We start from the raw sequence: 27,681 nt of genomic DNA, 5'->3' as shown, positions 1-27,681 counted from the left end.
CCCCATTGTTTCCAATGGGGCTCGAGCATAGGCGGAATTCACCTTACGCGGAGGGATCCAGAACGGATCCCCCGCGTAAGGCGAGGACGGACTGTAGCAACATCAAGGTTCGCTTTTTGGAATTAATATATGTTTGGAATATTTTGAAGCTGTAGATAGTTGAATCCATGGATAAAGAATCTGTGGATTTGGAGGTCTGACTGTATTACCACCTTGTTAGATAAGAGGCAAAAATGTGGCACAGACAACTACTGGTTGTTGCCAATACCAAGACAGGTTATAAAATAGATAATTAACCAGTGACCTATGAGCACCAAGTAGAAAAGAAAGCTGTGCTTATTAACATTGCACAAATTTCATCCCACCCCACTCTCTCTTAAAGTAACACATCTGATATAGTAAGGGCTGTTCAACAGTGGAGCACACTTCCTTGGAGAGTGGTGGAGTCTCCTTTCTTGGAGGTCTTTAAACAGAGGCTGGATGGCCATCTGTCGGGGATGCTTTGATTTAGATTTCCTGCATGGCAGGGGGTTAAAGACTGGATGGCCCTTGTGGTCTCTTCCAACTCTATGATTTTATGAAGGGACTGCTGGAGATGCAGTGTGTCTTGCTTATACTGTAATATGGCTTTTGGCAAGGCCCTCCATAATAATGTTGCAAGCAAGGTGGTGAAATGTGGGCCAGACTATGTTACTGGATTTGTAGTTGGTTGATGGAACAAATCCAGGACTACTCACCAATGGTTTCTTAACATTCTGGAGAGAATTATTCAGTCTTTGGCTCAGTGTTATTCCACATAAATATACAGAACTACATCTAGGCAGGAAAAACTACATGTGTAAATATAGGATGTCTGACCCTTGGCTTAATAGTAACATGCACTGGAAGTATCTTGGCTCCTTGCTATACTACAGGCTAAACATGAATCTACAATGTAATACAGCAACATAAAAGCGAACGCAACTGCAGGCTGCATCAATAGAACTATAGCATATAGATCAAGGGAAGTAATAGCACTATTCTATTCAGCTTTGGCCAGGCCTTATCTAGAGTCCTGTGTCCTTTTCTGGGCACCACAGTTTAAAGAAGTGATCGTGCAGCACCTTTGACACTATGGTCCAAAACACATTGCAGAAATAATCCAGTTTGAGACTGCTTTAACTGCCCTGGCTCAGTGCTAGGAATCTTTGGAATTGTAGTTTATTGTGGCACCAGAGCTCTCTGACAGAGAAGCCTAAATGACTCAAAAAACTACAGTTCCCAAATTTCCCTAGCATTGAGCCAGGTCAGTTAACGTGGTTTCAAATTGTATCACTTCTGCAGTGTGTTTTGGACCTGAGACTCAAAAGGTGCTACAAGATTCCTTTGCATACTCAACCAGAGTAACAGAGTGAGGGCCCCATACAGACAGGCCAAAATAAAGCTGCTTCAGGCCACTTTGGAGGTATGCTGTTTAAATGATGCATTTAAGAGTCCGGAAGTCGCACCAAAGCCACAATCCAGTCCTAAGGACTAGAGTGCAGCTTTGGCGCAGCTTCCGGACTGTTCTTATGCATGCATCAATTAAACAGCATACCTCCAAAGTGACCCGAAGCAGCTTTATTTTGGCCTGTCTGTATGGGGCTGAGATCTTTGAATTCTACCACAGTTTAAAATGGTTACTGACAAATGGAACCAAGCCCAGTAACGAAAGGTTGAGATAACTATGCTTAGCCAGAGAAGAGAAGACTAATTTGACTTTTAGGGTCGAAGCACATGGTCCAGAAGGAGTGGCCTAAGGCCACTCTGGCTGTGATCAGGTCGGGACCATGGCAACTGCATGGCCTGCTCCTGAAGCGAGCTGCCACTGCAGTCCTGAGCCAACTGCCGGCAGGAACAGACTATATCCGCTCTTTTGGGGGCCAGCTCCCCCCCAGCATGGCCTTGGAGCAGCTTCCAGACACTTGGGGGGGGGGATGTCATGTAAAGTGGCCAGAAGCCGCCTTATTTGGCCCATGCATTTTGGACCCTAGTCATTTGACTCCTAAGAGTCATCTTTAAATATCTGAAGGGCTATCATGTGAAAATTAACTATTTCCTGGATCACTCAAACTCTTTCAGGCAGATGTATCAAGTCAGGCAAGGAGTACTGAGCAAACATGTCAAAGCAGCCTTCGGAATGCTTCAACTTCCTAAGTTCTGTAAAAATCCCTTCCCCATTTGAAAGAGCTCTGAGCAAGGTAACCTTGTTGATTGCATGAAATGTTCCTGGACAACTTGATTTTCAAAGAAATCATTGTAACCTCTGGTATATTAGTGGTTTAAGATGATTCATAAAATATTGAACTAAGATGAAACAAAACATACATCTGTTTGGGCATTTTGAAAAAAAAAATCTCGGTTTTCTGAAAGTTATCTTCAAAGGTTTGTATTCTAAAAATACAAAGATACATGCGAAAATGGTGCTTTAAGTCTTAATTCAGCTTTCTACTTATGACTCTAGCAGCTAGAGTCTAGCCTATTTGGCTAGTTTGTGTTCAAGACAATTGTGCTGGAACGGTTGTCTTTGAGCGCTACTTATTCTTATTCACTGAAAGGATAGACGCTTAAGGGTCACATTAAAGTTCATTCAATCAAGACTGCGACAGTAACAGTAGTCAGCCTCAGGTCACTTCAATCTCTTGAGAATAGTAGGGTACTTACCTAAGTTATTTGCATAATTTTACAGAACACTACTGCTTTGATATTCAGTAGCAAAGAGAGGTTAAAGCTACTCTGTTGGTATTGCTTTCTCCCAATTAGGAATGGTTCACTTTTTTCTTTTGTTTTCCTCTTCTTATCCATATATGTATTAGGTACGTTATACAACCATTTAACAAATGTATTACTATTTACTGGTACATACCTTGTTGTGCTTGATGAAATAAAGTGTTTGATGACTCAGAATATGTAGCACATATAATATTTGTGAATGTGAATATAGCACATATAATATTTAAAACCCATGCTTCTATATGTGTGTATGATTTTTATTCCTTCGGATGTCGGCTTATGATGGCATCGTTTGATCTATTTGAAAGCCAGGTTGTCCATAGATTTGAAAGAAGCCAAAAGCCTCTCCCTTGATCCCTTATGTTCTACTCTGCAAGGAAAAAGCATAAGCATCTCATTTTGAGATTTTTAAAGCCCATTTCAGAGGGTAAACACCAGGCTTCTGTATTAATGGTCAGACTGGGGGCACTGACTTCTAGGAAAGACAGAAGAGCCACTCCATGCATATCAGTCCATATCAGTCCATTCATTCAATTAAGGAATACCACAATTGCCTGGTCAAGAAACAAGACGATCAAATGAGAACTAAGCAATAGATGTGAAGGAACTGATGCATCTGCATGGGAAACCGGTGTTCCCAGAAAGTATCATATACAATAATATTCTATTAGAGCCACTGTGACTTTTGTGATACTGCAAGGTATACCAACACAAAATATGAATTTGTTAATTTAGTTAACAAAAAACTATTTCAGTTCAACATGTTGTATGATTTTCTACACTCAAGCACCAAAATTCTGGAAATTTGCAATTCTTATGGACCATACCTTTAAAAGATAAGTTAAGTAGGATAAATAGCAGTATTTCCAATTCTATTTACTTCTGTTGTTATTGTTAACTGCCCTCGAGTCGATCTCGACTCATGGCGACCCTATGGATGAGACATCTCCAAAACCCTCTGTCTTCCACTGCTCTACTCAATTCCTGCAAACCCATACCTGTGATCTCTTTAATAGAGTTCATCCATCTAGCATGTGGTCTTTGTCTCTTCCTTCATCCCTCCTTACTGTCTTTTCCAATGAGTCTTTCCTGCTCACGGTGTGTCCGAAGTACAACAGCCTCAATTTGGTCATCTTGGCTCCCAGGGAGGTTCCTGGCTTGATCTGCTCTAGGACCCATCTGTTTGTCCTTTTGGCTGTCCATGGGATCCTCGGCACTCTTCTCCAGCACCACATCTCAAATGAATGGATTTTCTTCCTATCTTCTTTCTTAATTGTCCAGCTCTCACATCCATACATGGTAACAGGGAATACAATGGCTTGTATGATTCTAACTTTTGTGCTCAGTTGAATATCTTTGCATTTTAGAATCTTTTCTAGTTCTTTCATAACCACCCTCCCTATTCTTCTTCTGATTTCCTGACTGGGTTCCCATTTCTATCAATGTTGGATCTCAGGTATAGGAATTCTTTAACTATTTCTATTTCTTCACTGTCTAGATAGAACTTGTGAAGGTTGTTGGTGGTCATTGTTTTTGTTTTCATTATGTTCAACATTAAACCTGCATTTGCAATTTCTTCTTTGATCTTCCTTAGTAGGTGTTCCAGGTCTGAGGTTTTCTGCTAGTACTATGGTGTCATCTGCATAGATTGTTGATATTCCTTCCACCTATTTTCACTCCTCCTTCTTCTGTATCCAAGTCCAATAAATGGCACATCTGCTCATAAAAATATTAACCATTTGGAGACGGGGGCGGGTTATAGACCGCCGCTTTGAGGCGGTCTGCCGCCGCCGCCGCTTGCTCCATAAGGGAGCCATCGCAGCCACACCGCGCGGCTCCCTTACGGAGCAAAAAAGAAGCTCCAAAATGGAGCTTCTTTCTGCGGCGCCCTAATGATGTCGCAAGGCGCCGCTGGCGCACTCGCGACGTCATTAGCACCGCGACACGTTCGGACGCACAGCGTCCGATATGTAAAGATGGCGCCGGCCGTCTGGTGTTCTGGGAGCTTTCTTCCCAATTCAAATACAAATATTTGGAAAAATCTTGTATCATGTTTGAAATATATGAACTTAATCCTTCATCCCTAGACTTTCCACCCTAGGGATAAGTTTTCCATGCTATTTCCTTTAAAACAATTTCTGTTCCCTATCTTGTTTCTTCCAAGCAGCATTATCATGATCTGTTTTCTCCTCGAATGAGCCAAGTACCAGTAGTACCAGTGGTGTATTTTTTTAGGGGGGGGGGGCTTATGGCTGTAACTCTTCACCATTTACAAATTATTTCCTCTAAAGTTAGTATGCATGTGTGAATGGATAGAGGACTGCAAAAACATTTGCAATTAGAGGAAGAATATACTGATCTATTATTTACTGCAAAATACTAATAGTCATATTTTAAAGCACGTATAGAAAGGATGACCTTGGATTTGTAGGAAAATGTATATGGAATAGAACAGCTTGGAAAAAATAACCTTATCTGTAAAGAAAATTTGATAAGAAGAGAAACATTCTAATTACAAATTAAACAGAATTAATACCTAAAAGGATCTAAATAGAAGAGAAACTTGAAAAGGTAGTGACTGAGAGGTTAGTTATCACAAATATAAATGTTTTAAAAGGGTACTGGTGCCATCTAAACATATTAAACATTCTCATTTTGTTACCTGAATGTCTCAGTCTAACTTATAAGCTTCACAATTTAAAGCCACCTCCATATTTGCTCTACAATACAGTTCAGCTGAATAAAGGTGAAATATCTTAAGTTCCAAAATGTTTCAGATTCCTATATGAAACAATTCAAAATCTTCCCCAGGCACACATTGCTGTTCTATAACCCCAAATTTGCTATTTACCTGATCGCTGGGCTGCCTCAGCCCTGGTCAGGAAGTAGTGAAGCTGATCCAACTTATCAGGCTGCTCCCCGAGAGACTTCTCCAGCCATATGGCTGACCCAGGGCCTGAGGCCTCCCTCAAGGCATTCCAGTTCTCAATCAGAGTAAAGAGCTCAGCAAAAGACTTGTGATAGCCCTGTCGTAGCATGTCTATGCAGATGTTCTTCATGTACGAATTCCGGTAACTAGAAATTTTAAAAGGCCAGTTTTAATCCTTTAAACGTTCTTCCACTAAAAGAGATCAAGATACACAACAACAACAAAATACTGTACCACAATACAACACTAATTAAGAGGTTACACGCATTCATTGCTAATTAAGAAGTAACAAGCATTCAGGGTCTTGTTTCTTTTTTTTAAATATCATCATGCTTTCATGAAAGAACAGAAGAAAGCTGCAGAAGCAGTTTAATACAATTTCTGTCAGAGCTGCTTTATAAATATAACAGTGTTCTACAGTTGAAATCATCCAGGAAGGTCAACTGAGTTAACCTACATAGAAAAAGAAAAAAAAGGGGAAATTCAAATGTTGTTGGTATTTGTTCACTAGAATACAACTCATAGTTTGCTTCAAACAGTGAGCAGAGGGAAAAGCTAAGCATATACAGCATGTCAACACAAGGTGTATGTTAAATAGTTTTGCTGGAGGTTATGAGGGCTTAGTTTAAAATGCCTGACATGGTATTTGTTAGACCTATTCTCCTTGCATATTATTTGCCTGTATTTTAAAAATAGAATTTATGTTTCATTTTTAAAACTTCTGTAACAGTACATATTAGCTAAACCTTTATTTTCAATTTTTGTTAAGACACCTTGGGTTGCTTGGCAGGAGAAAGGCGGGATATCAGATGAATGAATGAATGAATGAATGAATGAATAACTGTTTTCAGCGAGGGCTAATTTAGTACACTAACACAGAAGTTTCATAATTTTTACCATGTGATACATCCATTAAGATACAATGTAGAACGTGTATCAAAGTTATTCCACTAATAAGAATGTATCTGACATATATACTAAAACATGTACAATTAAATACCATTTTCAGGTAGCACATATTTTAAAGCATAATTTATAGAAATAATGATGATGTTCTTTCAAATGGCACACAGCAGTCTTACAGCTCCATGAAGCTAGTCCATTAACCCAATGGAATTTGCACTTTATAAATGATAAGATACGGTCCAGATTTTTAGTCAAACATGAAAGGAAATGTGCATGAACAGTAAGTCTTCCATGAAGATTTCATCATGCATAAAAATCTGAAAGACTAGATTTTAGCCATCAAACCTAATATATTTTTATTTTTCACTAAAAAACAATAAACCCAAATGTCTTCTTTTATGAACTACTGCTGAAACTTTTAAACCAGAGCTACAAAATAAATAATCAATCTAGATTGTCACTGCACCTATGGCTTAAACTTATGGCTTACATTTTTTGTAGTCATGACTAGACTTATTGAATCTATTAGCTTTATCAACATGATGATTTACCATTCAGCAATTTATTTAATGGATCTATTCTAGCTGGAGTAACCAACAGGATACCAGCCTATATAATTTAATTTCTATAATATAAAGAGTTTGCAACATTAACAGCTCACATAAGAAAACCCTGCTCTCTGAAGGACTAACGGTTACCTCCTCTAGCAGCCATTTTCAGGCTAGGGTTACTTCTTCTGAGAGCTCCTGAAGCTCAGCAAATCAGAAGTGAACTGGTAGTTGGAATATCTGAGAAAAAGAGAAGAGGCTTGCAAAGTCCTTCAATGCTATTTCAGTGCATCTGCTACCAGCAGCCAACAGCTACAAGAGACAACAGCAGCTACAGACTTCGTAAATAAAAAAGCTGCAAGGTGGCAACCTTATGTTTACTTATCTGAGCATAAGCTATATTTAACTCAGCATGGGGACACTGTAACGATTACCAATACTATGAATAGTATAAGCACAACCTGACATGATAAAAATTATTGGGGCGAGGCAGTGACATCGTGGCACCCAGTGTGGTGGGTGAAGCATCTGGGGGTGGCACGCATGACCTCCCTTGGTGTTGCCCTGTCCTTTGCTTCATGAGGAAAAGGATGGGAAGGTGGGGAGGGAGCATGCATGGATGGCAGAGGTAATGGAGCACACATGGACAGAATGGAGGGGAGAGAGGGAGCCTCTCTCTGTGCTGCCCTGTCCTTCTCCTCATGAGGAAAAGGATGACAAAGCATGGGGGGGGGGGAGGCCTGCCAGTGTCACCATTCTTCTGGGGTGTCACCTGGTGCAGGCTGTACCACCACACCACCTAGTGATGCCACTGGGTTGGGGAATGTGTGCTGAAGCTGCTCCTTTTCAAGGACAATACTCACCACAAGGCCAGCTCTGTGTAATGGACTAGCTGCTTCAACAGATATGTGTTGTGGTCCTGAGATACATACACAAGCCAGGTGGCAAATAAAATGTTTGAAAACAAGGAACTTGCATCTTCCCTACCAGTCTGTTTTATTGTATTTAAAATGCATTGCAAGTCATTTCAAGAATTCAGGTTAGCAGGAGGGAAATAAATAAGTTTTAAAAATTAGCCTACATGTAAAAGCACAGTTTTAACTGGAAGGCTGAACAAACAGGCCAGGACAGCATGGGTCAAGCCTGGCGTGGGTGCTAACCTGGGTCAACCCTTGTGCTGGCACAAGGACTGGGGAGAGATAAGAGGATCTGTGACATGGCAGGTATGGATTTGTGCCAAGCTCTATGCTTGGATTCCCACCATTTCACAGATCCTCATGTATCTTTCTCCAGTCTGACAAATACAGTTGCTATTACACTACTTGTGTTGTGTAGTTTGAATCCACAGTAGGTTGAATCTGTGGATCTAGACCCTGGGGATACAGGGGGATCCCCTTATTATTACATAATGATGTGTTGTCTATTTAATTCTAAACTTACATTTTTAGGTTTTTATGTAGACCTTTAAGAAGACCATTGATATATAGGCCAAAATATGTTGGGCTTCTTCCAAAACAAAAACTGCTATCCAAAAAGATGTCTCCTTTTTTCCTGTGCATTCAGTTGTTGGCTCTTCTTCATTTGCAAGATTACAACAACAATTTTTTGAAAACTGAATCCAATAGGAAAATGGAAGTCAAATAAGAGAAGAAACAAACAAACCTAAAGCAAATCCATATATTTGGGGTTATTTCATAGAATCATAGAATCATAGAATCGTAGAGTTGGAAGAGACCACTAGGGCCATCCAGTCCAACCCCCTGCCATGCAGGAAATCCAAATCAAAGCATCCCTGACAGATGGCCATCCAGCCTCTGTTTAAAGACCTCCAAGGAAGGAGACTCTAACACCTTCCGAGGTGTTAGATTTCCTGTTTGAGACTGATACATACAAAGGACATAAAGTCTAATGGCAGGTTGAGTTGACTAAAGCTGTAGAGTGCCTGCACCTTTTATGAGGGTTGTATAACTTGTATGTCAGATAGGCAACAGTGTGGATTACAGTTTTAACTCATCAGAACTGAAAACAACACACTGTGTACTGAAGATACAATGAGGCTAGGCAAGAGTGTTGCTAACCAGGAGTTCTGGTCCAGGACTGATCTGTAGCCACCTGAGACTGAAAAACTGTTTTCATGAAGTGTATGTTCTAGGCATAGTTAGATGAGTCCTCAGACTCTAGCAGTGCATCTAGCTGCCTTGAGAACTGGAACAACAATGAAGGTGAAACCTTTTGAAATCCTTGGGGAACTTCTAGGGACAAAGGAAAATTTAGTATGTGATGATGTTGGCAATGAAATGTTATTGGAGAAAGAGAGCTAAGAAAGAAATGAGTCTTTCCTTTTTCCCCAATGGAAATTCTGCAACAGGAGATACTTTAGTGTCAACATTATCTAGGAAAATGACATGTACATTCTTGTAGCCCTTCATGTCCCATGACAGCTCTTCTAATACAGGAGCACCCATGTCTGGATTTTGAGGTGTATAACACTGGTTCGTTATAAGAAACAAGTAAGCTGGGTGCAGGGACTTTACAACTCAGAAAAGAAAGGCAGTAGAGAGACAAAGCAGAACAAGATTATGAAAACCTAGAGCAAGACGAGAAGAAAAAGAAAAAGGAATACAATACAGAAATCAATAGTATCCAAAAACAGACAAGAAGAAAAGAATAATTACTCTAATATATACATTAAAAAAGAAATTAAAATCTGAAGTGAGATTCATTTCAGCAATGAGATTTGAGTGGAAACACAATTCCAAAGGGCGAAAAGAGGATTCTGAAGAAAGAAAATCCAGGGACGGAAAGAGAACCTGGTGTTCAAGAAGCTTTGAAATAAACACAAAAATAAAAACTGAAGACAGATTGCTAACTGTTAAAACTGAAGACTCAAGGGAAGTTTTTTAAAAATAAGAACAGGAGAGACAAGAAAATATTTAAAGGCAGTAATAAAAAAAAAAGAAAAAAGGGACAAACTTAAAATCAACATAATATAAGAAAGACAGACTTTCAAAGAAAGGAACAGGATCAGAAGAGTATGTAACAGGAAGAAAGGAGGGAAGCAGTATTAGATATGGTTATAGGCAAAAAGAGAGAGTGTAAATGTAGAACAGCTCAAAAGGAGGGATCATCAGAAACAAAAGATTATATAATCCTTTTAAAATAAGCAAGATGTCAGTGAAAACAAGATAGAACAATACAGAAAAAACAGATAAGATGACGAGGAAAAGTGTGAATGGAGAGAAGAAAAACAGATTTACTTAGTAGAAGTCAAAGCACTGAATATATTACAGATAAAGCATGCTAGGAACACACTGATAGAATGAAATTATAGAATGTTATTTTTGAATACCGTATTTCAAGCCACAATAATACATGTAGGATCACCAAGCAGCACATCTACTTGGACTATCAAATGTCTAGTTCTACTGCATTTGATCCCACAACACATATTTGCTTCCACTTGCACTTCAAATGGAATAGTTCTGAAGCTAGTAAAGGACAAAATATAATTAGATATTATATATGGATTTGCCAATGATATATGCCTCTTACTGTTCTTTCAGGTTTTCCCCTAAGTTTCTAGTTTAAAATAAGTATTCAAATGAAAACAGGATGCACATTTTATACAGATAACTTGCTACAACATTTGTCAACTTGGCATTCTTTTTAGTAATGAAGAACCTGCAACAAAGAATAAATCAAAGTTATGGAGCAAGTGCTTGAACAGTTTACAGGTGATAATGTATCTTTCCATTCCTGACAATACATGTTTCTGTTTTAAAAATTGCTTTCTTCAATTTAACTGAAAAGTTAATATAATCCTATGTGTCTATTGAGACATACAGTGAATTCAATGTGATGTACTCTCAGATAATTGCAGAAAGAATTGTACCCTCAGGAAAGTAAATTTCTTCAGTTATTCCCTTGATGTTTATCTAATATTTAATAAACAATCGATACTACTATTTAATACAAATCTATCAAATTAGATAGAAGAGGTCCTGAAGTATATTGTTCCAAAGTTAGCTCAAACTACTTATTATGATTTGAGACTGAAATCTGCCAATACTCTCCTTTATCTCCAAAGGCTTAGGGAACATCCTGATTACATATAGACAATCTGATGTTAAAATATATTTGGGTATTGTTTCTAAAACTTTCACTACCCCAACACATTCAAATTATTTTTAAAAATAATTGGGATAACCTGGGAACAATTGGGATAACCTTCCAGCTGGGAAGTACACATTGGGAAAATCCAAAAAAACTTCACATCATATGCACAAGTGAATTTCTTTTAAAATTGTATCTTGAATATCATTCCAATGCAATGTAAAAAATGAGGTCTGATAATATCATAATTATGACAATTAGTTTACAAACTGCAAGAATTAAGAATGTTTGTTATAACCATGTCACTTGTTACAACCTGAAATTTCATATAACATTTTATGGTTCTATGAAGTAACAAAATTCAAAGGTATCAGTTGTCAAAATATACACACACATCTTTTCTATAGGTACAATGGCCTCTGGGGGCATCTACTGGATACTTAGCAACACTGCAGTTAAATCTTGTTTTTCAAGTAGCACTCTCTGTACCAATATAAGATTGGTGAGGGAAAAGCACACAAATATAACTGAAAGCACTGTATATGACTCTCAGCGACAGCCTCAACCAAGTTTCCTTGATGACCTCAATCAGATGCAGATTATGAACACAAAAGACAATTGAGCTCATGATTGTACCATTGCTGGAATTAAGGGACAATGAATTGACTCGTTATACCCAAAATAACTTAGTAATCGTTAAAAGCATTTAAGTAAGCTTTCATGGTAAATTATAATTAATCAACACAATTTTGATATGTCATTTCCAAATTAAGTTGGTGGTTTAAATGCACCTAGCAGGATGAACTGGATGGCAGATTTAACATCTGTAGAGACAAATATGTCTTCTGGTAAAGGGTTTTCTCAATGTGGTGTCCTGTCCAATGGGTTATGTATACCCCACTGGCTAGACTATGGTTTGAAACAAGACTTCATTTCTATTCTCCTCATATTTGCCTGTTGGGGAAGGGATGGCGTAGAAGCCATTATGCAGGTTGGTTTCCAAATAAAGCAGTCGGGAAAATACATCTTCTATAACCTCAAAGATGTTGTTTTGGACTTGATTTATTAAGACTTTAGACTTGTCTAAAGTCACCTAACTGGCCATTGTTCTGAATTCACAGAGAGAAAGAGGACTTCAGACCTAACCGGCTTATCTTTAGCTAATATACTCTCTGCAACACTACTGAAGAAAAACAAACCCAAGCAAAGGATTAGCAAGATTACAAAAGAATCTCTCTCTAGTTCTGCTGGCTACTTTAGGACCAGGAGGCAGAGTTTGGGATTCAAAAGCTAAATGAAAAACAATAGGAGAAAGCTAGCAGCAAGAATAAAAGTAGGGCTGCTAGAGGAACTGAACTATGTAATTTGTCTCACTAAATATAACTGTTTCAGCAAGCTAGTTCCTGTTGCTCCAAGGCAGATTACCTTTGCGTCTTCCAACAGGAGGTTTTGTCTGTTACCAGCTCTGCCTGATCAAGTTATCAAGGACTGCCTTTCAAGCTGCCTGTTTGAACCCCAAAGAATTTACCAAGACAACGTCTGAAAATGTGACTAAACAGCAAATAAACATCAGACTTTTCAAAGGGGGCATATCTCTTTCTTCCTAAGTGCAAGGTAATGTTGTTGTTGTTGTTGTTGTTGTTAACTACCATCAAGTTGACTTTGGCTTCGGGTAACCCTATGATTGAGAGACCTTCATGTCACCCTGTTATCAGCAGCCTTTCTCATCAGCTCTTGTAAACTCAAAGCTGTGGCTTTTTTCTTAGGCTATCCATCCATAATAGTCTTCTTCTTTTCCTACTGCCTACCACCTTACAAAGCCTTATTCTCTTTTCTAATGAGTCATGTTTCTCATGATAGGTCTAAAGTACAACAGTCTCAGTTTAGCTTAGTCATCCTGGCTTGGGTTGTTCTTGGCCCCATTTATTTGTCTATATTTGCACCATATTTCAAATGAGTTCTTTTTCTATCAGCTTTCTCCACTGTCCAGATTTCATAACTATATACACACTTTTTCTTTATATTTATGTTTGCCTCATTGTTGCATCATTAAAGGGTTGGACCACAGGTGCATAACTCTCACAAAATATGGATCACATTATCACAAAATGCATTTCCATATTAAGAAGCCTCTGTGTCTAAACAGTGCTATTGGACACTTCAGAATTTCAAGAAGGGACCTTTGAATGATGTCTTAGGGACTTACTGTAGTACACCTGGATTAGCCTTACAAAAGTGAAAATTAAGATCCTACCAGGCTTTTGTCTTATATCGGTCTCCTCAATTCTCATTAATTGCTTTTATCTTTTGTGCTTTAGATGCATTTTAAACTGTTTTAACTATGTTTTAAAAAAATAATTGTTTTTTTTAACTTTGGTAAACTAAGATTTTAGCTGGACTTTATTTGAAATTTTTGTAAGCTGCTTTGAGACTCTTGTCAGGAGAATGGCCAGTGTGTGTGTATGTAGGGGTTTAAATAATAAATAACTATTACACAAAAGAGATGCTGAGAGCATTCACAAATTAATATCCTTGCAATTAATCTGTCTAACGTCTTACTTACTGTAATACATTGTAGCTTGTTTTCATTTATACAGTGCACTTTTTTTCTTTCCTCATTGCTCCCACTGTTGGCATAATTAATTCTTTTGTATCTGCCAACACTGATGACCTTCATACTGAAATACTGAACAGTATAATGCTTCTAGTCCAGTGATTCTCAAACTTTTTACCCTTGTGACCCACTTTGCATCTACATTCAAACATCGCCTCCCACTTGAAGTAGTATATGAATAAAAATATTTTGTTTGTTTAGTGTGCATATTTTAATTCACAGATTAATGTATATTCATATTTTAACATTGTATAAGGAAATGGCTCTCCTCCTCCTCCTCCTCCTCCTCCTCCTCCCTCAGGCAGAGGCTCCAAGTACCTTCCTTGCCTTTCTCTTCCCCTCCATAAAAGAAAAGGTTTGGGAAGCAGAGGAGGAAGAACAAAAGGAGGGATCAGGGCCTCCAAACCTCATGCCTCCCTTTAGTAACTCCCTCTCCTCATTCCACCCCACACTTGGAGAACCATTGTTCTAGTTAAAGAAGGAAGCTCAAACCCCCAAAGAACATAATCCTTGTGACCACCTAACACACCAGCAATGTGCATCCAGATAACTACTGTAAAGGCAAGTGATATATTTGAGTACCTGGTTCAAGCCTAAATATATGGCTAACATACAATGAAGGGTCTATGAACTGCAAATTTGACAGGTATGACTTAAAGAATCTGTCTGGGGAAACTATTCTTAGCTTGCCTTCCTGCCTACTGAAATGTTTTCTTGGACTGATATGAAGTTTATAGAAAATCTATAGCTGCTATTTCAGAAAGATGATTTTCAGTGAAAACTTAATAGCTAATGAGACACTACAAACTGTATGTAAAGTTCCATGTGGTGCATTCTCCTTAGGTGTTTCATGAAAAACTGTTCTGCAAGTCTAAAAAAATGTTTATATTGAATATAAATACTTCTGCAATCATAATATATTTGCTTTTTTCATCACTGTGCAACTAAAGAAGGAGGAATTTCAGCTTTCCTTTTTACCTCACAGATCTTATGCTCTTTTCTTTCAACCACCATAAAACAAACAAAATCAGCAATAGTGCTGTATCACCCCATTTCAAGAAACATTACACTAAAAGTATTATATCATATACATTGGGATGGGCAACTATGGCAGTGCAGATATTTTGGGCTGCAACTGTTATAATTCATCACCATTTGCAACTCTGACTGGGGATGATGAGTGCTGCAGTCCAATATCTGGAGACCCCAACAGTTACTACATGGGAAAATGGGGGGGGGGGACTTGTAAATATGTTACCGAGTTGCACTTTAACGAATGGGAATGAAGTAACGTGTGAGAATAACAGGTAGCCAATCCCAGCAAAAAGAACTCTGTGATGGGAGAGAGGAACCTCTAAGGGAGAAAGTCTGTTAAGAGTTCAGTCGGTGACTGTCAAGAGAGACAGCTGATAAAGTCAATGGTGAGTGGATGTGTCTGGATGATGTTGAGCGAATGAAGGCAAGGAGGCCTGATAATACCTAGCTGGAATTCTGTTATCTGTAAGGAATTAAACACTGAAACTGGTTAAACCATCAGATAGTCTGCATCATATAATAAACAAAGCTGAACTGTAGTTTTTTGTGGATTTTTCGGGCTATGTGGCCATGTTCCAGAAAAGTTTCTTCCTGACGTTTTGCCAGCATCTGTGGCTGGCATCTTCAGAGAAGATGTTAATCTGTTCAGCCTGTCTCACACTGGCTTCCTCCACCCTGAATGAAGAGATGGTCAATTATGCTTACCATTGAAGAAATCACTTTTGAACAAACTGGTCCATAATGAGGAAATCCAGGACCCAAATACAAAAAGAGGTTTTAAAAGGGATCCAAAGGGCAGGGTGAGAGTGGCAGACTACAAAGGCTAGGAGTCTTGGACAGGCCAACGTCACACCCAAGTTGTCCACCCATTCTACACTACTGAATTCAAAAGAAGTTAAGGAATTCTTGAGTAAAATTTCAAATATTTATATTTTACTTCTATGTATTTTTATATAACAAAAGTTGATCCACTTACTAATTAACTTTAAAATGTATTTCTTTTTATCTATTTACTACACTCTCTTTTAAAGAAGAACAAAGATGCTTGCATTAAACTAATTAAATGTACATAGGTACTGAAGTTAGGAAGTTAATTTTTTAATGTCTCAGTTTTTCAGGTTTTCTTGTTAGTAATAATAAAAAATGCAAAGGCAGAATCCTACAATTTAAATGCATGAATAAAGGTTAATTCTTTATAAGTGTTCTCGTAACCATCTATTCACTGTACATTATCTGCAACTTAAGTTACATGAAAACAAATATCACCAGCAGCAGATCAAAATGATGATGAAAGTCTAATGATCTGCATCTGAAGTGAATGAAACCTATGTACAGTGAAGACTGAGAAATATATGTACCAAACTGTGTTGTTTTATGTGACAGGTCTCATGCCTATGTATTTAACTTTTGCCAATGTTATTTTTTACTGTCCCTGCTGTAACTTTTTTAATTTGTATTGTAAAAATGGTACAGAGTAGACCTATGATCCCATGCTGATTTTCAGATTAAAATTGAACATTTTAGTATATGTTTTTCTGTAATAGCTAACAATATTGGGAGAAAGCAAAATAAAGTTGGCTTATGACTTCATATATTAATAAAAAAGGAAGAGGATTTGCAAACATTTTTTCAGCAATATAACCTTGTTCAGCAGTTTCCTTCCCGACACTCTTCGCCTTTGTTAGAAAGGGCACATTTAGTAGAAATGCTCAATCAAGTGTATATTCAGTTCAGTCAAAAAAACTTCAATCAATACATATATGCATCCCTTTTTGTTTAAGACCATGAAACAAATCCAGTAATGCAAAAAACAGAGGGCCAATCAATTGTAACAACCCTAAGAAAGATACTGATGAAATGACAAAATAACATTCCCCCTCCTGGAAAAAAACTGCGTTTTAACTTGGCTAGATATGTTGTAATAAAAGCATATATCACACATTCATTCTAATTTAAGCATACTGTTGGTAGAGCCTTTTCCACATCATAAATATGACAAGTATATTCCCAAAAAAATGTTTCTCAGTTGGTAAGGATATAGTTTCATTATTCTCCACCAACACTGGGGGGAGGGGGGTGTGCTATCAACTTCTCTGTATTTTTGCCTATGTGACAAATAGACAAACACAATTTTCTGTAATTTCAATATGTTCAATTTAAGGAAACTTACGTTATTATTGATGCCATCAATGATAGCTAAACAGATTTTTTAACAGCCCAGTGACACTGTAAAGACTAGCAGTTGTGGCATAAGATTCAGTAAGATATTTTATTTCAGAAGATATAATTAGATAGATTATAAATACACCCAACTGCTACCCAGCCCCACACATCTATATGAAGGAAGGGAGATCAGTAAATGTAAATGCTGTAACTAAGATCCAATAATATACTTCTGGTGAATGCTGGTGAAACTGAGACTTTCTCTCTATCCCTTGCTCGTAGTGTCAACAACTTTTCCAAGTCTTCCAGCCCTTTGGAGCAGATTTTTAGGACGTGGGGGAGCAGCAAGCAGGAGTGGGATCCAGAAGTGCTCTACTAGATTTATTTTCAACTAGAGCTAACAGTAACAGTGTCATTTCATGTATGTTTATGTGTAAGTTCTACTGAGTATAAAACTGCAGTCTAACTCTGTAACACTCTGTACAGCTCAAAAATGCACAATACCAGTTGCATATTTTTTAAAAAAAATAGCCAATGCTATTATTAAGCTTTTTCTTGTACTAAGATAATTTAACATCTGTAGTGAGAAAGATCTACAGCTCCAATTAAGCCAGCAAAAATTAGAATTTGCTTATAGACTCTACACTTTCATGCTGCAGCCTGCCTTTCAAGAAAAAGCAAATTTACTAACACTACACTCCAGTGTATAAAGCATAATTTACCTTCCAACTGTAAAAGATTAAAAGGCATTACTGGTAAAAATACCATAAATATTTTGTTACTCTATTTTATTGGCCTGGTTCAAATATAATGGCAAACCACTTTTTGTTACTGGGCTCCATATTCCTCCCTCAACAAGATAGAAAAAGCTTTCACTTCAAGCAAAGGGCAATCTCCTATTATATCTGAACTCAGGGAGTGATGGTTTGTTCTAATTACTCTTGGGCAGGACTGAGAAATAAAGGTAGAATGCAAAACCATACACTTCACTATGTCCAAACAAGGCCTGACATAAAAAACGAGCAACTATTGGACACATCTAAGAAATATCAGACGAACATTAGCAATTCATTTTAGGTTTTCATACTGCTTTCATAATACACAGATTCTTAAGTTGGAGAAAAACAGCCTGAATGAATGAGTTCAGCATAAGATTTAAAAGCAGAAAAATTGTGTAAAATCCAGAATATCTGTTCTTTAAATTCTAGGTCAAACTTCCACTTGCATTTTGTATCATTTTGCACACTGAGTATTTCCATAACAATTCTAGTCACACCTCAAATAAAGCACAGTTATTTACTTGTATCCTATGTTCCCTACCAAGTACTATTGAACTATCGAGAAATGAAAGCTTCAGGAAACCATAGGACTAAACTTAACAAAAACAACAAGTTACATAAAAAAGTAAAACTTCAGTTCAGTGTTCTTCTTTATTAAAGTGTGTCTTTGTATTTCATCTTCACCAGAATGTGATGAGTTTTTGCAAGTAAAATTCTGTTTCCCCTACACTTGCTAATAGTCATGAGAATCTGTAGTTTGCACCTTCCCATTAAAAATGTATTGTATTTTTTGAAATTATTCACCCCGCCTTTTATCCAGATCATGTCTTTGAAAGGAGGAAGTAGATAATAAATGGAATTATTCATGATTTCCCATTAAATATGAAACTTTCTTTTGCAGAGTTTAGAAAATGGAACTTCTACATAATGTACAGAAGTTGATTAGAACTTTTTAACCTTTTCAAGAAAGTCTTCCATATTATACAAATGTGTGGAGTAGCTTTTTCACAGAAGGTAAACTATTCATTTACCATACATTCCTCTTCTTTTGTCTTTCTCTAATTACATTGATATGCATATCAGAGTAAAGGAAAGTGTGGAGAGCACATTAATTTGAATAAAAAAAACACTTTCTTCCTTGTCTCTTTCAAACAGAATGTATCCCTGAGAAACCATGTTGCTTAATGAAATGACAGAATCCTGGTCACAATAAAGATTCTTAAGAATGATTTAGGCTGAAAAACAACACATACTTGCACAACACTGAAGCCGTGGAAGCATCTAAAAATAACCCTGTGTTTTATAACACTGCTTATGACTTGTACAACTTTTCTCATGTTAGCAGGGAATTTAGAGGAAAAGGGATTTTAATTATGCATGTTTTCTATTATGAAAAACATCATCTTACAAATTAATAGCAAAGTCTTGTGTAGCTCTAAAATGGTAACAGCCATATAGATGAAGAATGATATGTAGGATTAAAAAACCCTCCAAAATTTGCAAAGTATCAGAAATCTTAAACCAAAACAAAAAACAACCCCCCCCCCAAAAAAAAACACCTTGTGGGAATGCTTCCCCCCAAACTGTCCAATGAAGATCATACCTGCTCAGGACCTAAAGTATTCTGACTAAATGTTGTGGGGCCAGATCAGAAAATCAGAGGGAAAGGAAAGTTCAGTATCTTATGCTGGAATGACTAGCTTACTTCCATATGAACAAGACAACTCCATGCTACAACGTATTTAAAATTGCACTTGCTTTTTTCACAATTTATATTTCCAAACATTGGAGGGGGAGGAACACTATAAATAGGCAGGTATATGTATATTGATCAAATAAAATCCTAGAACTGGCTGCTTATTCACAAACCACAAAGAATTCACTATCATTAACATTACTGTTAGATCTTCAAAACATTGCTTTACGTATTAATATTTCTTAATTTATAAGGCATCATTTACAGGAACAAGAGTGTCAGCAAAGATGAGCTAATAGTACTTTTGCTTGTTGAGTTTGATTTTCAATGCTTTTAAAATGTTAAATTTATTTGGTGCCTGTCACAAGTATTAGAGAAGGTGACTTATAATACAACCCAATGCATTGTATACGACTCAAATGTCTTATATGTCCAACAGGGCTTACTCCATAGTAAGTCTATTTAGAACTCCAACCACAGTGTCCTACAGTGCTATCACAAAGAATTGGTGGCAAGTTGGGGGGAAATTGATGCATTCGACGGAATGAGGCAGAGGGGAAGCAGAACAGAATTTTGGTGAAGTACATTAGGTCTGCAGTCCTTTACACACACATTCAGAAGACAGAAGATAGCCCTCCTGAATTGTATGGGACTGACTTAACAGACATGCACAGAATTGTACTATAAATATTTCATATAGGGAAGTACAACCAGCATGTGGAACCTGTTTGAGCAGGTACTGAATGCATAAGCCTCTGCTCATGCTAAAAGTGCAGTCCTTCATAGGTCTGTAATTCACTGACTCTGGTGAGATTTACACCCAGGTAAGTAAGTACAGGACTGCAGCTTCAAATTCTACATTCAGCGCATGAGACTGCATACATTGAGGTATGCTCTCTTGCCTTTCAAAATTTATAATTCAGACATTTAGGGCATATGTGAACTTGTCCTTTGTTTTACATTTCTATATATATACAGTAGATATGGTTTCTTGGTAAGGCTTTGTTTGATGGAAAATGCAAATGATTCTTAAAGTAGACTGAAGCCATGAGCATAAAAAAGATAAATCTTAAGAACCAAACCTATCTGCACTTTTCCACTTTTATCTGATGATAAGGTAAATTACTACACTGGGGCAGCCCATTGAATCCAGAAATTGAAATACTTGTACATCTCTGATTTTATTAATTCGTTTTAAAGAAGGCTTTATTTTAAAATATTTCAGTATAATATTACTTAATGAGGGAGCTGCTATAAGGCAGCAATCCTATGCTTCTTTCCTCGAAGTCCACTGAATGGAATGGAGTTGCTTCTAAGAAGATAGCATATAGCAGTATATTATATAATAAAAGCATCACAGACTCTTCACTGAAAGGCTGAGATTTCTACCCATGTTGAATAGCAATTATTTGGATATTAATAGTCTTCCTACATGTATATACAGTTATTGTATCCTTAATTTATGTTATTTTTTCCTAAATTATGAAGATTATTTGCATTATGCCCTGTTAGTAGCCATCTCAGAGCATGTTTGAAGGGAAACAATAGGTAGTACACAAGCCCCCCCCCCCAAAAAAAAAAAAAGCAGAACAGGGAGAGAAAGGGCCAGAGTTCCATATTTATTGATGGGTGCAAAGAAGCTGCCTCCTGGGAGCATCAAGAGTTCAGGCTTTGGCACTGGACTTCATAGAAATCCTAAACAGATGACAAACACCAGGGAAGCTAGAAAAGAAATTCATGTTTTGAATGCAGTGATAGGATGGTTATCTCAGTGCTTTTTGAAAGTTCTCTTTGTTTCAGTAGTAAAAAGTTGTAAAACCTGCTTTATTTGAAAGAGAAAATGGCTGAGGGGTGCATCTAGTGAATGAAACTGCCCAATAAAGAGGCTACTGTTAAATACAAAGATAAATTCAAAATGGGTGAAATAGGAAATTTCAGAGAACATATGCTTCCAATTTGGACAAAAATAAATCACATATAGCGCACACACAAACAAATATGAACAATAAAAGCACACACATAGCTTAGATGGCACTGATATGGTCTTTGTATGGAACAAGGCAATGAAAAATGCTAGACACAACTAAGATATTATTCCCTAATGTACTATTCCTGAACAAAAGTTGTGAATTGTTGCACTAATTTTAATGACAAAAAAGGAAACACTGTTGTAATAAGGACTGGTACCAAAATGCTACTATATAGTCCTTTTGAAATAGTCTATATAAACTGTATCTCTTCTCTTGTATATCTTTTACAAGAAATGGGCACTTTCCATAGACTGTTTTTGGACAGAGGCTTTCAGAGAAATAGCACACTTTAAAGAATCAGCACAACAAATTACAATGGTATCTTGAAAAGTAAAACTTTAGCCTTAAGTGTGAAATTTTGACAAAACAGCACAGAAAAATGGAGAGTTTTAATTACTGACAAACAATTAAATGCTGCAAATGTGCAAATACTTTGGTGAATCATGATTTAACACAGGCATTGAACTAAATGCTTTGATATATGCAAGATAAGTAGCAGTGAAACATAATTATTTAATACCAGTTTTAATTTTTAAATGCCATGTTCCTCAGAAAATTGCCTGAGGAACTTTAGATTTCAATGAATAACACCAGAAACAAAGAAAACAATAAACTTACTGTATTAAAAATGCTTCACAAAGACCTTACTTACGCATCAGCCTCTTGTTTTGACAATCCTTTGATATGCATGGCCAAATAATGATCTATGGCATCTTTGCCTTTGATCAAATGCATCCTAAATTTAAATTTAAAAAAAATAAAGAACACTGTGAGGTGACTCAGTGTCAAAATCTGCTACATATATTATGTATTAATCTTTGCTATGCAAAGATATATATATTAAAATATTGACAAAGTATTTTATCAAACACATACTATAAACACGTACGAGTATAATTTTAACTCTTTGGTCTGTTGCTATTTCCAACCATTACTTTTTGCAGAAAAGCACACATGGATTTAGCACAAGGTTCCTGTTATTCATGACTTTCATTTTCCCTGCACATGTAACAAATCTCATGAGATAATCCATGTTTTGCAAGGGTTGGAAAATAAGTGTATGTCTTTCCCCTCTTAAATATGATAATCAAAACTGTGCACTATTGGAACTGATCAAGACATGGTGTCATTATCATATTAGGTAAAACATACAGGGAAAGCATTTGTACACAGTAAAGGAGGAGAAGTGGTGGTAAAAGAACCTCTACCTCTCAACCCCTGCCAACTCATGCCAGCCAGGGCAGATGGGCAGAAACCTTCCAAACCCTTCCCACCTCAGCCTTCCCTTCCCGCTGACATCTATGGTGGGGGGATAAGCACACAAGCCCCAAGATAAGCATGCCCCCCCACACCTGCCAGCAGAATTTCTAGGAACATCTCAGGGAAATAAGGGAATTCTGGATCCAACAGATAGAAGTTATCCCCTAACAGGTATCACATGTATTCATCATGTTAGACAGCCTAATGCAGTGATGGAGAACCTATGGCACACGTGCCAGATGTGGCACTCAGAGCCCTCTCTGTGTGCACACATGCTGTCGCCCTAGCACAGAGTTTTCCAGAGTTTCTTACTAGAAAGCCAGAGGGACGTGGCACTTTGCAATAAATAAGTGGGGTCTGGGTTGCAGTTTGGGCACTTGATCTGTAAAAGGTTCACCATCACTGGCCTAATGTGTTAGGGCACTGTTATGTGTACTTTCAGTTGTGAACCTACACTTGCTGCTACAGTCTATAAAATGAACTTTAATCTGAATTATCAGTTCTTCTCCAGCCCACCTCATTACCTGTCATTTTATGAACTTTTTCTTTTCTTTTCTTTACTTTCTGGCCCTCACCTCCCCCTATATCCTAAAACACAGACCCAAACTTGGGAACTGCCAGGTAGCATATCTATTGCTCCATTAATTATATGTTGCTAGTAGATAAAAGTAAAGGTATAGATATAGGTACTCCCCGTTGACCAGGTTGTCAAGTTGTGTCCATACATAGGGGGTGGTGCTCATCTCCATTACTAAGCTGAACAGCCAGAACTGTCAGAGACTACTCTGTGATCATGTGGTCAGCATGATTGCACAGAACACTGTTTAACTTCCCACCGAAGTGGTACATATTCATCTACTTGCATTTGCATGCTTTCAAACTGCTAGGTTGGCAGAAGCTGGGACTAGTGATGGGAGCTCACCCCATTACTCAGTACCTGGGCCTCAAACTGCCAACCTGCTGATTTTGCAATCATCACAGTCAGCATCTTAACCTGGCAGTTGTATTGGAGCTCAATTTCTGTTGAAATATTTATTTATCTGATTTATATCATGCCTTTCTCCTGGCAAGTCATCCAAGGAAGTTTACAACAAAGGCAGCTTCTCGGCCTGAAACTGCCCAGAACTCCCAAGCCTATCCAAGGTGCTAAATCCTATTCCCAAATAAGGTTCAGCAACTTGAACTAAAAGCTGGAGAGGATTCACTACCCCACTAACATGGCCACACCCAGCCACCACTGTTCAGAAAATTATTCAAATGTGATTAATGTCCCAATGAAAAAGGATAGGCATATCCCAGTTAACAAAGCCTCTAATAAAGACATTTCTTTTAACAACGTTTTTGTACCCACTCAGCCTCCTCTTTTATTCCTTGTTCACTGTCTAGCTGGATGATTCCAGAATCCCTTACTGAACGTATGAAAACAGTAAATGGGTAAGCAGATAAGGCTGGCTCACCAGCTACATCCAGAATGTTTTTAAAAAAAAAGCAGCCAGGAAAGAAAGACATTGTGTGAGGATGTGCTGTGGTGCGACCACCCCATTATTACTTGTTCTTTCAGTGCAGGGGCAGGCATCTATCAAGGGTTAGGAGATTGCTTTACCCTCCTAGGTTAACTAGGATGACTGCCCCTCAAAAGGAGATATGGGGATAATTTCACAAGGCTTGGGGGCCCTGGGCAGTTTCAGGCGCAGAAGCTGCCTTTGTTGTAAGATCTCTTGGATCACTTGCCAGGAGAAAGGCATGATATAAATCAGATAGATAGATGGATGGATGGATAGATAGATAGATAGATAGATAGATAGATAGATAGATAGATAGATATTTCAACAGAAATTGAACTCCAACACAACTGCCAGGTTACTTTTTGTTTGAAAAAGGCCCTTCCTGGACCTAAAACAGCTTGGGAGGGATGTGACAAAATTGCCCCCTCATAGGGTGGGATGGAGGACACTGCAATATTTTGGGGCATTAAAATAAACACATCTGGATAGTGCTGAGGGCCAAAATATGGTACACAGGTCACACTTTCCCCAGCCATGTTTTGTAAGTTTAAAGAACCACAACCAAATGTAGCAGTCAAGTGAAAGAAAGTAAGAACAAAACACACACACCTTGCAAGGCTTGGCGAAGGGCATTTCATATCTTCCTTACTTGGATGGGCTTTAGGGCTTTGTATAGGTACAGGAGGAAATATACTCATTTTGAACTAAAAAAATAATAATGCAGAATATGCAATTCATTAAAATAGTTTTCACTTTTCTTAGGCATTCACTACATGAGTGTGCGAAACTATTAAACTGCCCCATCAAGTATGTACTATAGAAAGGAAGAGCCATGATAGCATGTGTCAGTTTGAAAGTTGCACTTCCACAAATAAAAGGAGGTATGCTAAAATGTTACTTCAAAAGCATGTTGTAACTATTTATAAACTTCTAAAAATACTGAAAACATAGGGGAAAAATTTTTAAATAGATTTTTCAGGAAAATTTGAAATTTGCTGTTGTTGTTGTGTGCCTTCAAATCATTTTTTTAAACTTATGGCGACCCTAAGGCAAATCTATCATGAGGTTTTAATGGCAATATTTGTTCAGAGGAGGTTTGTCATCGCCTTACCCTGAGACTGAGGGCATGCCAAAGTCACCTAGTGGATTTCATGGCTGAGCAAGGAATAGAACCCTGGTCTCCAGAGTCGTAGTCCAACATTCAAACCACTATGCCATATTGGCACTATAAATAGTGTGATCTATATTTTAAATGTATTTTAATATATATTTTAAAGAAAAACAGGACTTAAATGCATACACAAGTTACTATTTGTCTGATTTAGTGAAACTGACTTGCATATGATTAATAAAGCAGTATAGCAAAAATATATTGTTAGCTAATATGTTGCAATGACAATACGATAGCTACCTAATACCATAATTAGTCTTATATGAGAAGGGATGTTATTTCTTTTAAGCAGAACAAAAAAAAAAGCCCTAAGACAAAGCAGTCTAGCTTGTCATTTTGAAGTTCATAAACGCTAATGGGACTTTTTTGTCACATAGAGCACTGTGTTCTTTTTCCCTACATACTCAGCTTACACTTCCCACCATTAAAGTTACAGCTGCCAGTTCCTTCGTTTTGCACGTCTGTGATCTAAGAATGTTAGCAGCAGGAGCACCCTTACTCTTAAATTTGGTTTAATGTAGGTATTGCAAGCCCTGCTGGCAGGCCTCAAGGCACAAACTTTTAATGGAGGCAGAAACAAAGCACAGGAAAAATAGCAAGAAAGTTCTCTAATTGTTAGAGCTATTGCATAGAAATGTACTTGCCTTTAAAAGTACAGAACAGCTGATGTGAGAAGGGAGTATATAATAGCAATCACTGAAAGACAACATATGCAACTGTGCAATGTTATATCATGACTAATACAAACTTCATCTATTTGGAACTTCTGAGTGAATTACATGCCAAATGTAAATTTGGTCTCAATTAATAATTACCAGAAACCTTTTCTTCCTGTAACCACAACTTCTTCCTTTCCTCTTTCACCAAACCTGCCTGGTGGCCAAGATTAAAAGGGCTGTTGTTAGAGCCTTCATTAGTCTCTTTGCAGTATTAGCTTCTTAAAACCTTTGTGAAGCATACTTTCACCACAAGTACCATGAATCTAATTTGGTGTGTAATTCCTGTAGCGTTCTAAGATCTAAGCAAGGCAACAACAGCACCATCTCTTTGCTGTTGTCATCATCAGCCAGAAAGATTTAGTGATAGCGGTGGAGGAGTTGGAGTGGGAAGATTATCACGAAACTGGGAGCATGGAGATCTCATGTTTCTAATTACAAAATTGAGGGTGTGATCAGATCAGGAATTTGTAATAAGCCAAGGATAAATCAAGCTAATGTGGGCCTGATCTGATCTGTTTCTAAACTAAGAGGCAGTACAGACCAGCACTTTCTGCTGGCCTGACTGTGGAGTAGGGCTGAACCGATTACAAGCCTGGCAGCCTGGGCCACAGCGTTGAGGGGAAGATGCCAGTAAGGGAATGGGGGGGAGGGAGGGAGCCACAGCCTTTGCCTCGCGAATGACTGAAACGACAAGTGCAAAGGCTGCGAATCTGGAGGGACCACTGTATACCCTTTTCAAAGTCTGAATTGTAATAAACTCAAGATGATAAGAACTTACAGTTTACTGATGTGTAATTCTATGCTTGTTCTTCAAAGATCTCTAGAAAAGAACAGATTACAACATAAAGGCAAGAAATACACTTTAATGATTGTTGTATATGACTTATTACACACAAGGAAAAAACCTTTATAATTTCCCACACAAAAACGTTTTGTATCTATAAGAACTGTGATTCCTACAAACGCAAGTTTTCTGTGTCTATGAACTTATTTCTTTCAGGAAGAATTTAGCATGTTACTTTTATATATACAGTATATTAAACTTTCTTTCCAATAATGCTCTCCAGAGAAACTATTTTAATTATCAACTGGCAAATGACCCTTCGATAAGCTTTGCTTAGTTTCTAGCTTAGTGATTTACTATGGACAGATTCTTATTAATTATCCACATGCTAAATGGTTTCACACTATCTGCCAGCCACCTCTATATACCTGAAAACACACACAGGCAGCCTTGGAGGGAGCTCTCTATTTTATTTGCTCATTTAAAAAAAAATCTTAATTGAAGAATTTGATTTAGGTTACGTTGTTGAAAAATTGCATCTCAATTATCCCCATACCCTTTTCTTTTCTTCCAGGGTTTTCTTGCAGGGCGTTCCTGATTTTGTGCTGTTGTGTTTATACATTTCAATGGGCCAACTGTTATTAAAGTGAAGCATTACAGACAAGTGGCAAAGTATTT

General features: G+C 37.6%; 1 protein-coding gene across 9 annotated transcripts in view; it reads right to left on the bottom strand.

The window, feature by feature from the left end:
- Nucleotides 1-27,681, bottom strand: part of TTC29 (tetratricopeptide repeat domain 29) — a 130,624-nt gene that overhangs the window by 100,660 nt on the left and 2,283 nt on the right. For 8 of the 9 annotated variants that reach the window (XM_089527031.1, XM_089527029.1, XM_089527028.1 and 5 more), the window contains exons 2-5: nucleotides 26,998-27,039; nucleotides 24,939-25,033; nucleotides 22,217-22,300; nucleotides 5,603-5,826 (exon numbers count right to left, since the gene is read on the bottom strand). In XM_089527031.1, coding sequence (XP_089383157.1) covers nucleotides 5,603-5,826; nucleotides 22,217-22,300; nucleotides 24,939-25,027 — 397 coding nt within the window. In that variant the 5' untranslated portion in view covers nucleotides 25,028-25,033; nucleotides 26,998-27,039. Of the gene's footprint in view, nucleotides 1-5,602; nucleotides 5,827-22,216; nucleotides 22,301-24,938; nucleotides 25,034-26,315; nucleotides 26,374-26,997; nucleotides 27,040-27,681 lie in introns of those variants that run through there. The other variant, XM_089527032.1, reaches the window with a different exon arrangement.

Source organism: Sceloporus occidentalis, unplaced genomic scaffold (genome assembly GCF_023333645.1).
Source record: "Sceloporus occidentalis isolate IW3139 unplaced genomic scaffold, rSceOcc1.0.p SCAF_5, whole genome shotgun sequence".
Taxonomy (NCBI): Eukaryota; Metazoa; Chordata; class Lepidosauria; order Squamata; family Phrynosomatidae; genus Sceloporus; species Sceloporus occidentalis.
This window is presented reverse-complemented; position numbering and strand designations above follow the sequence as displayed.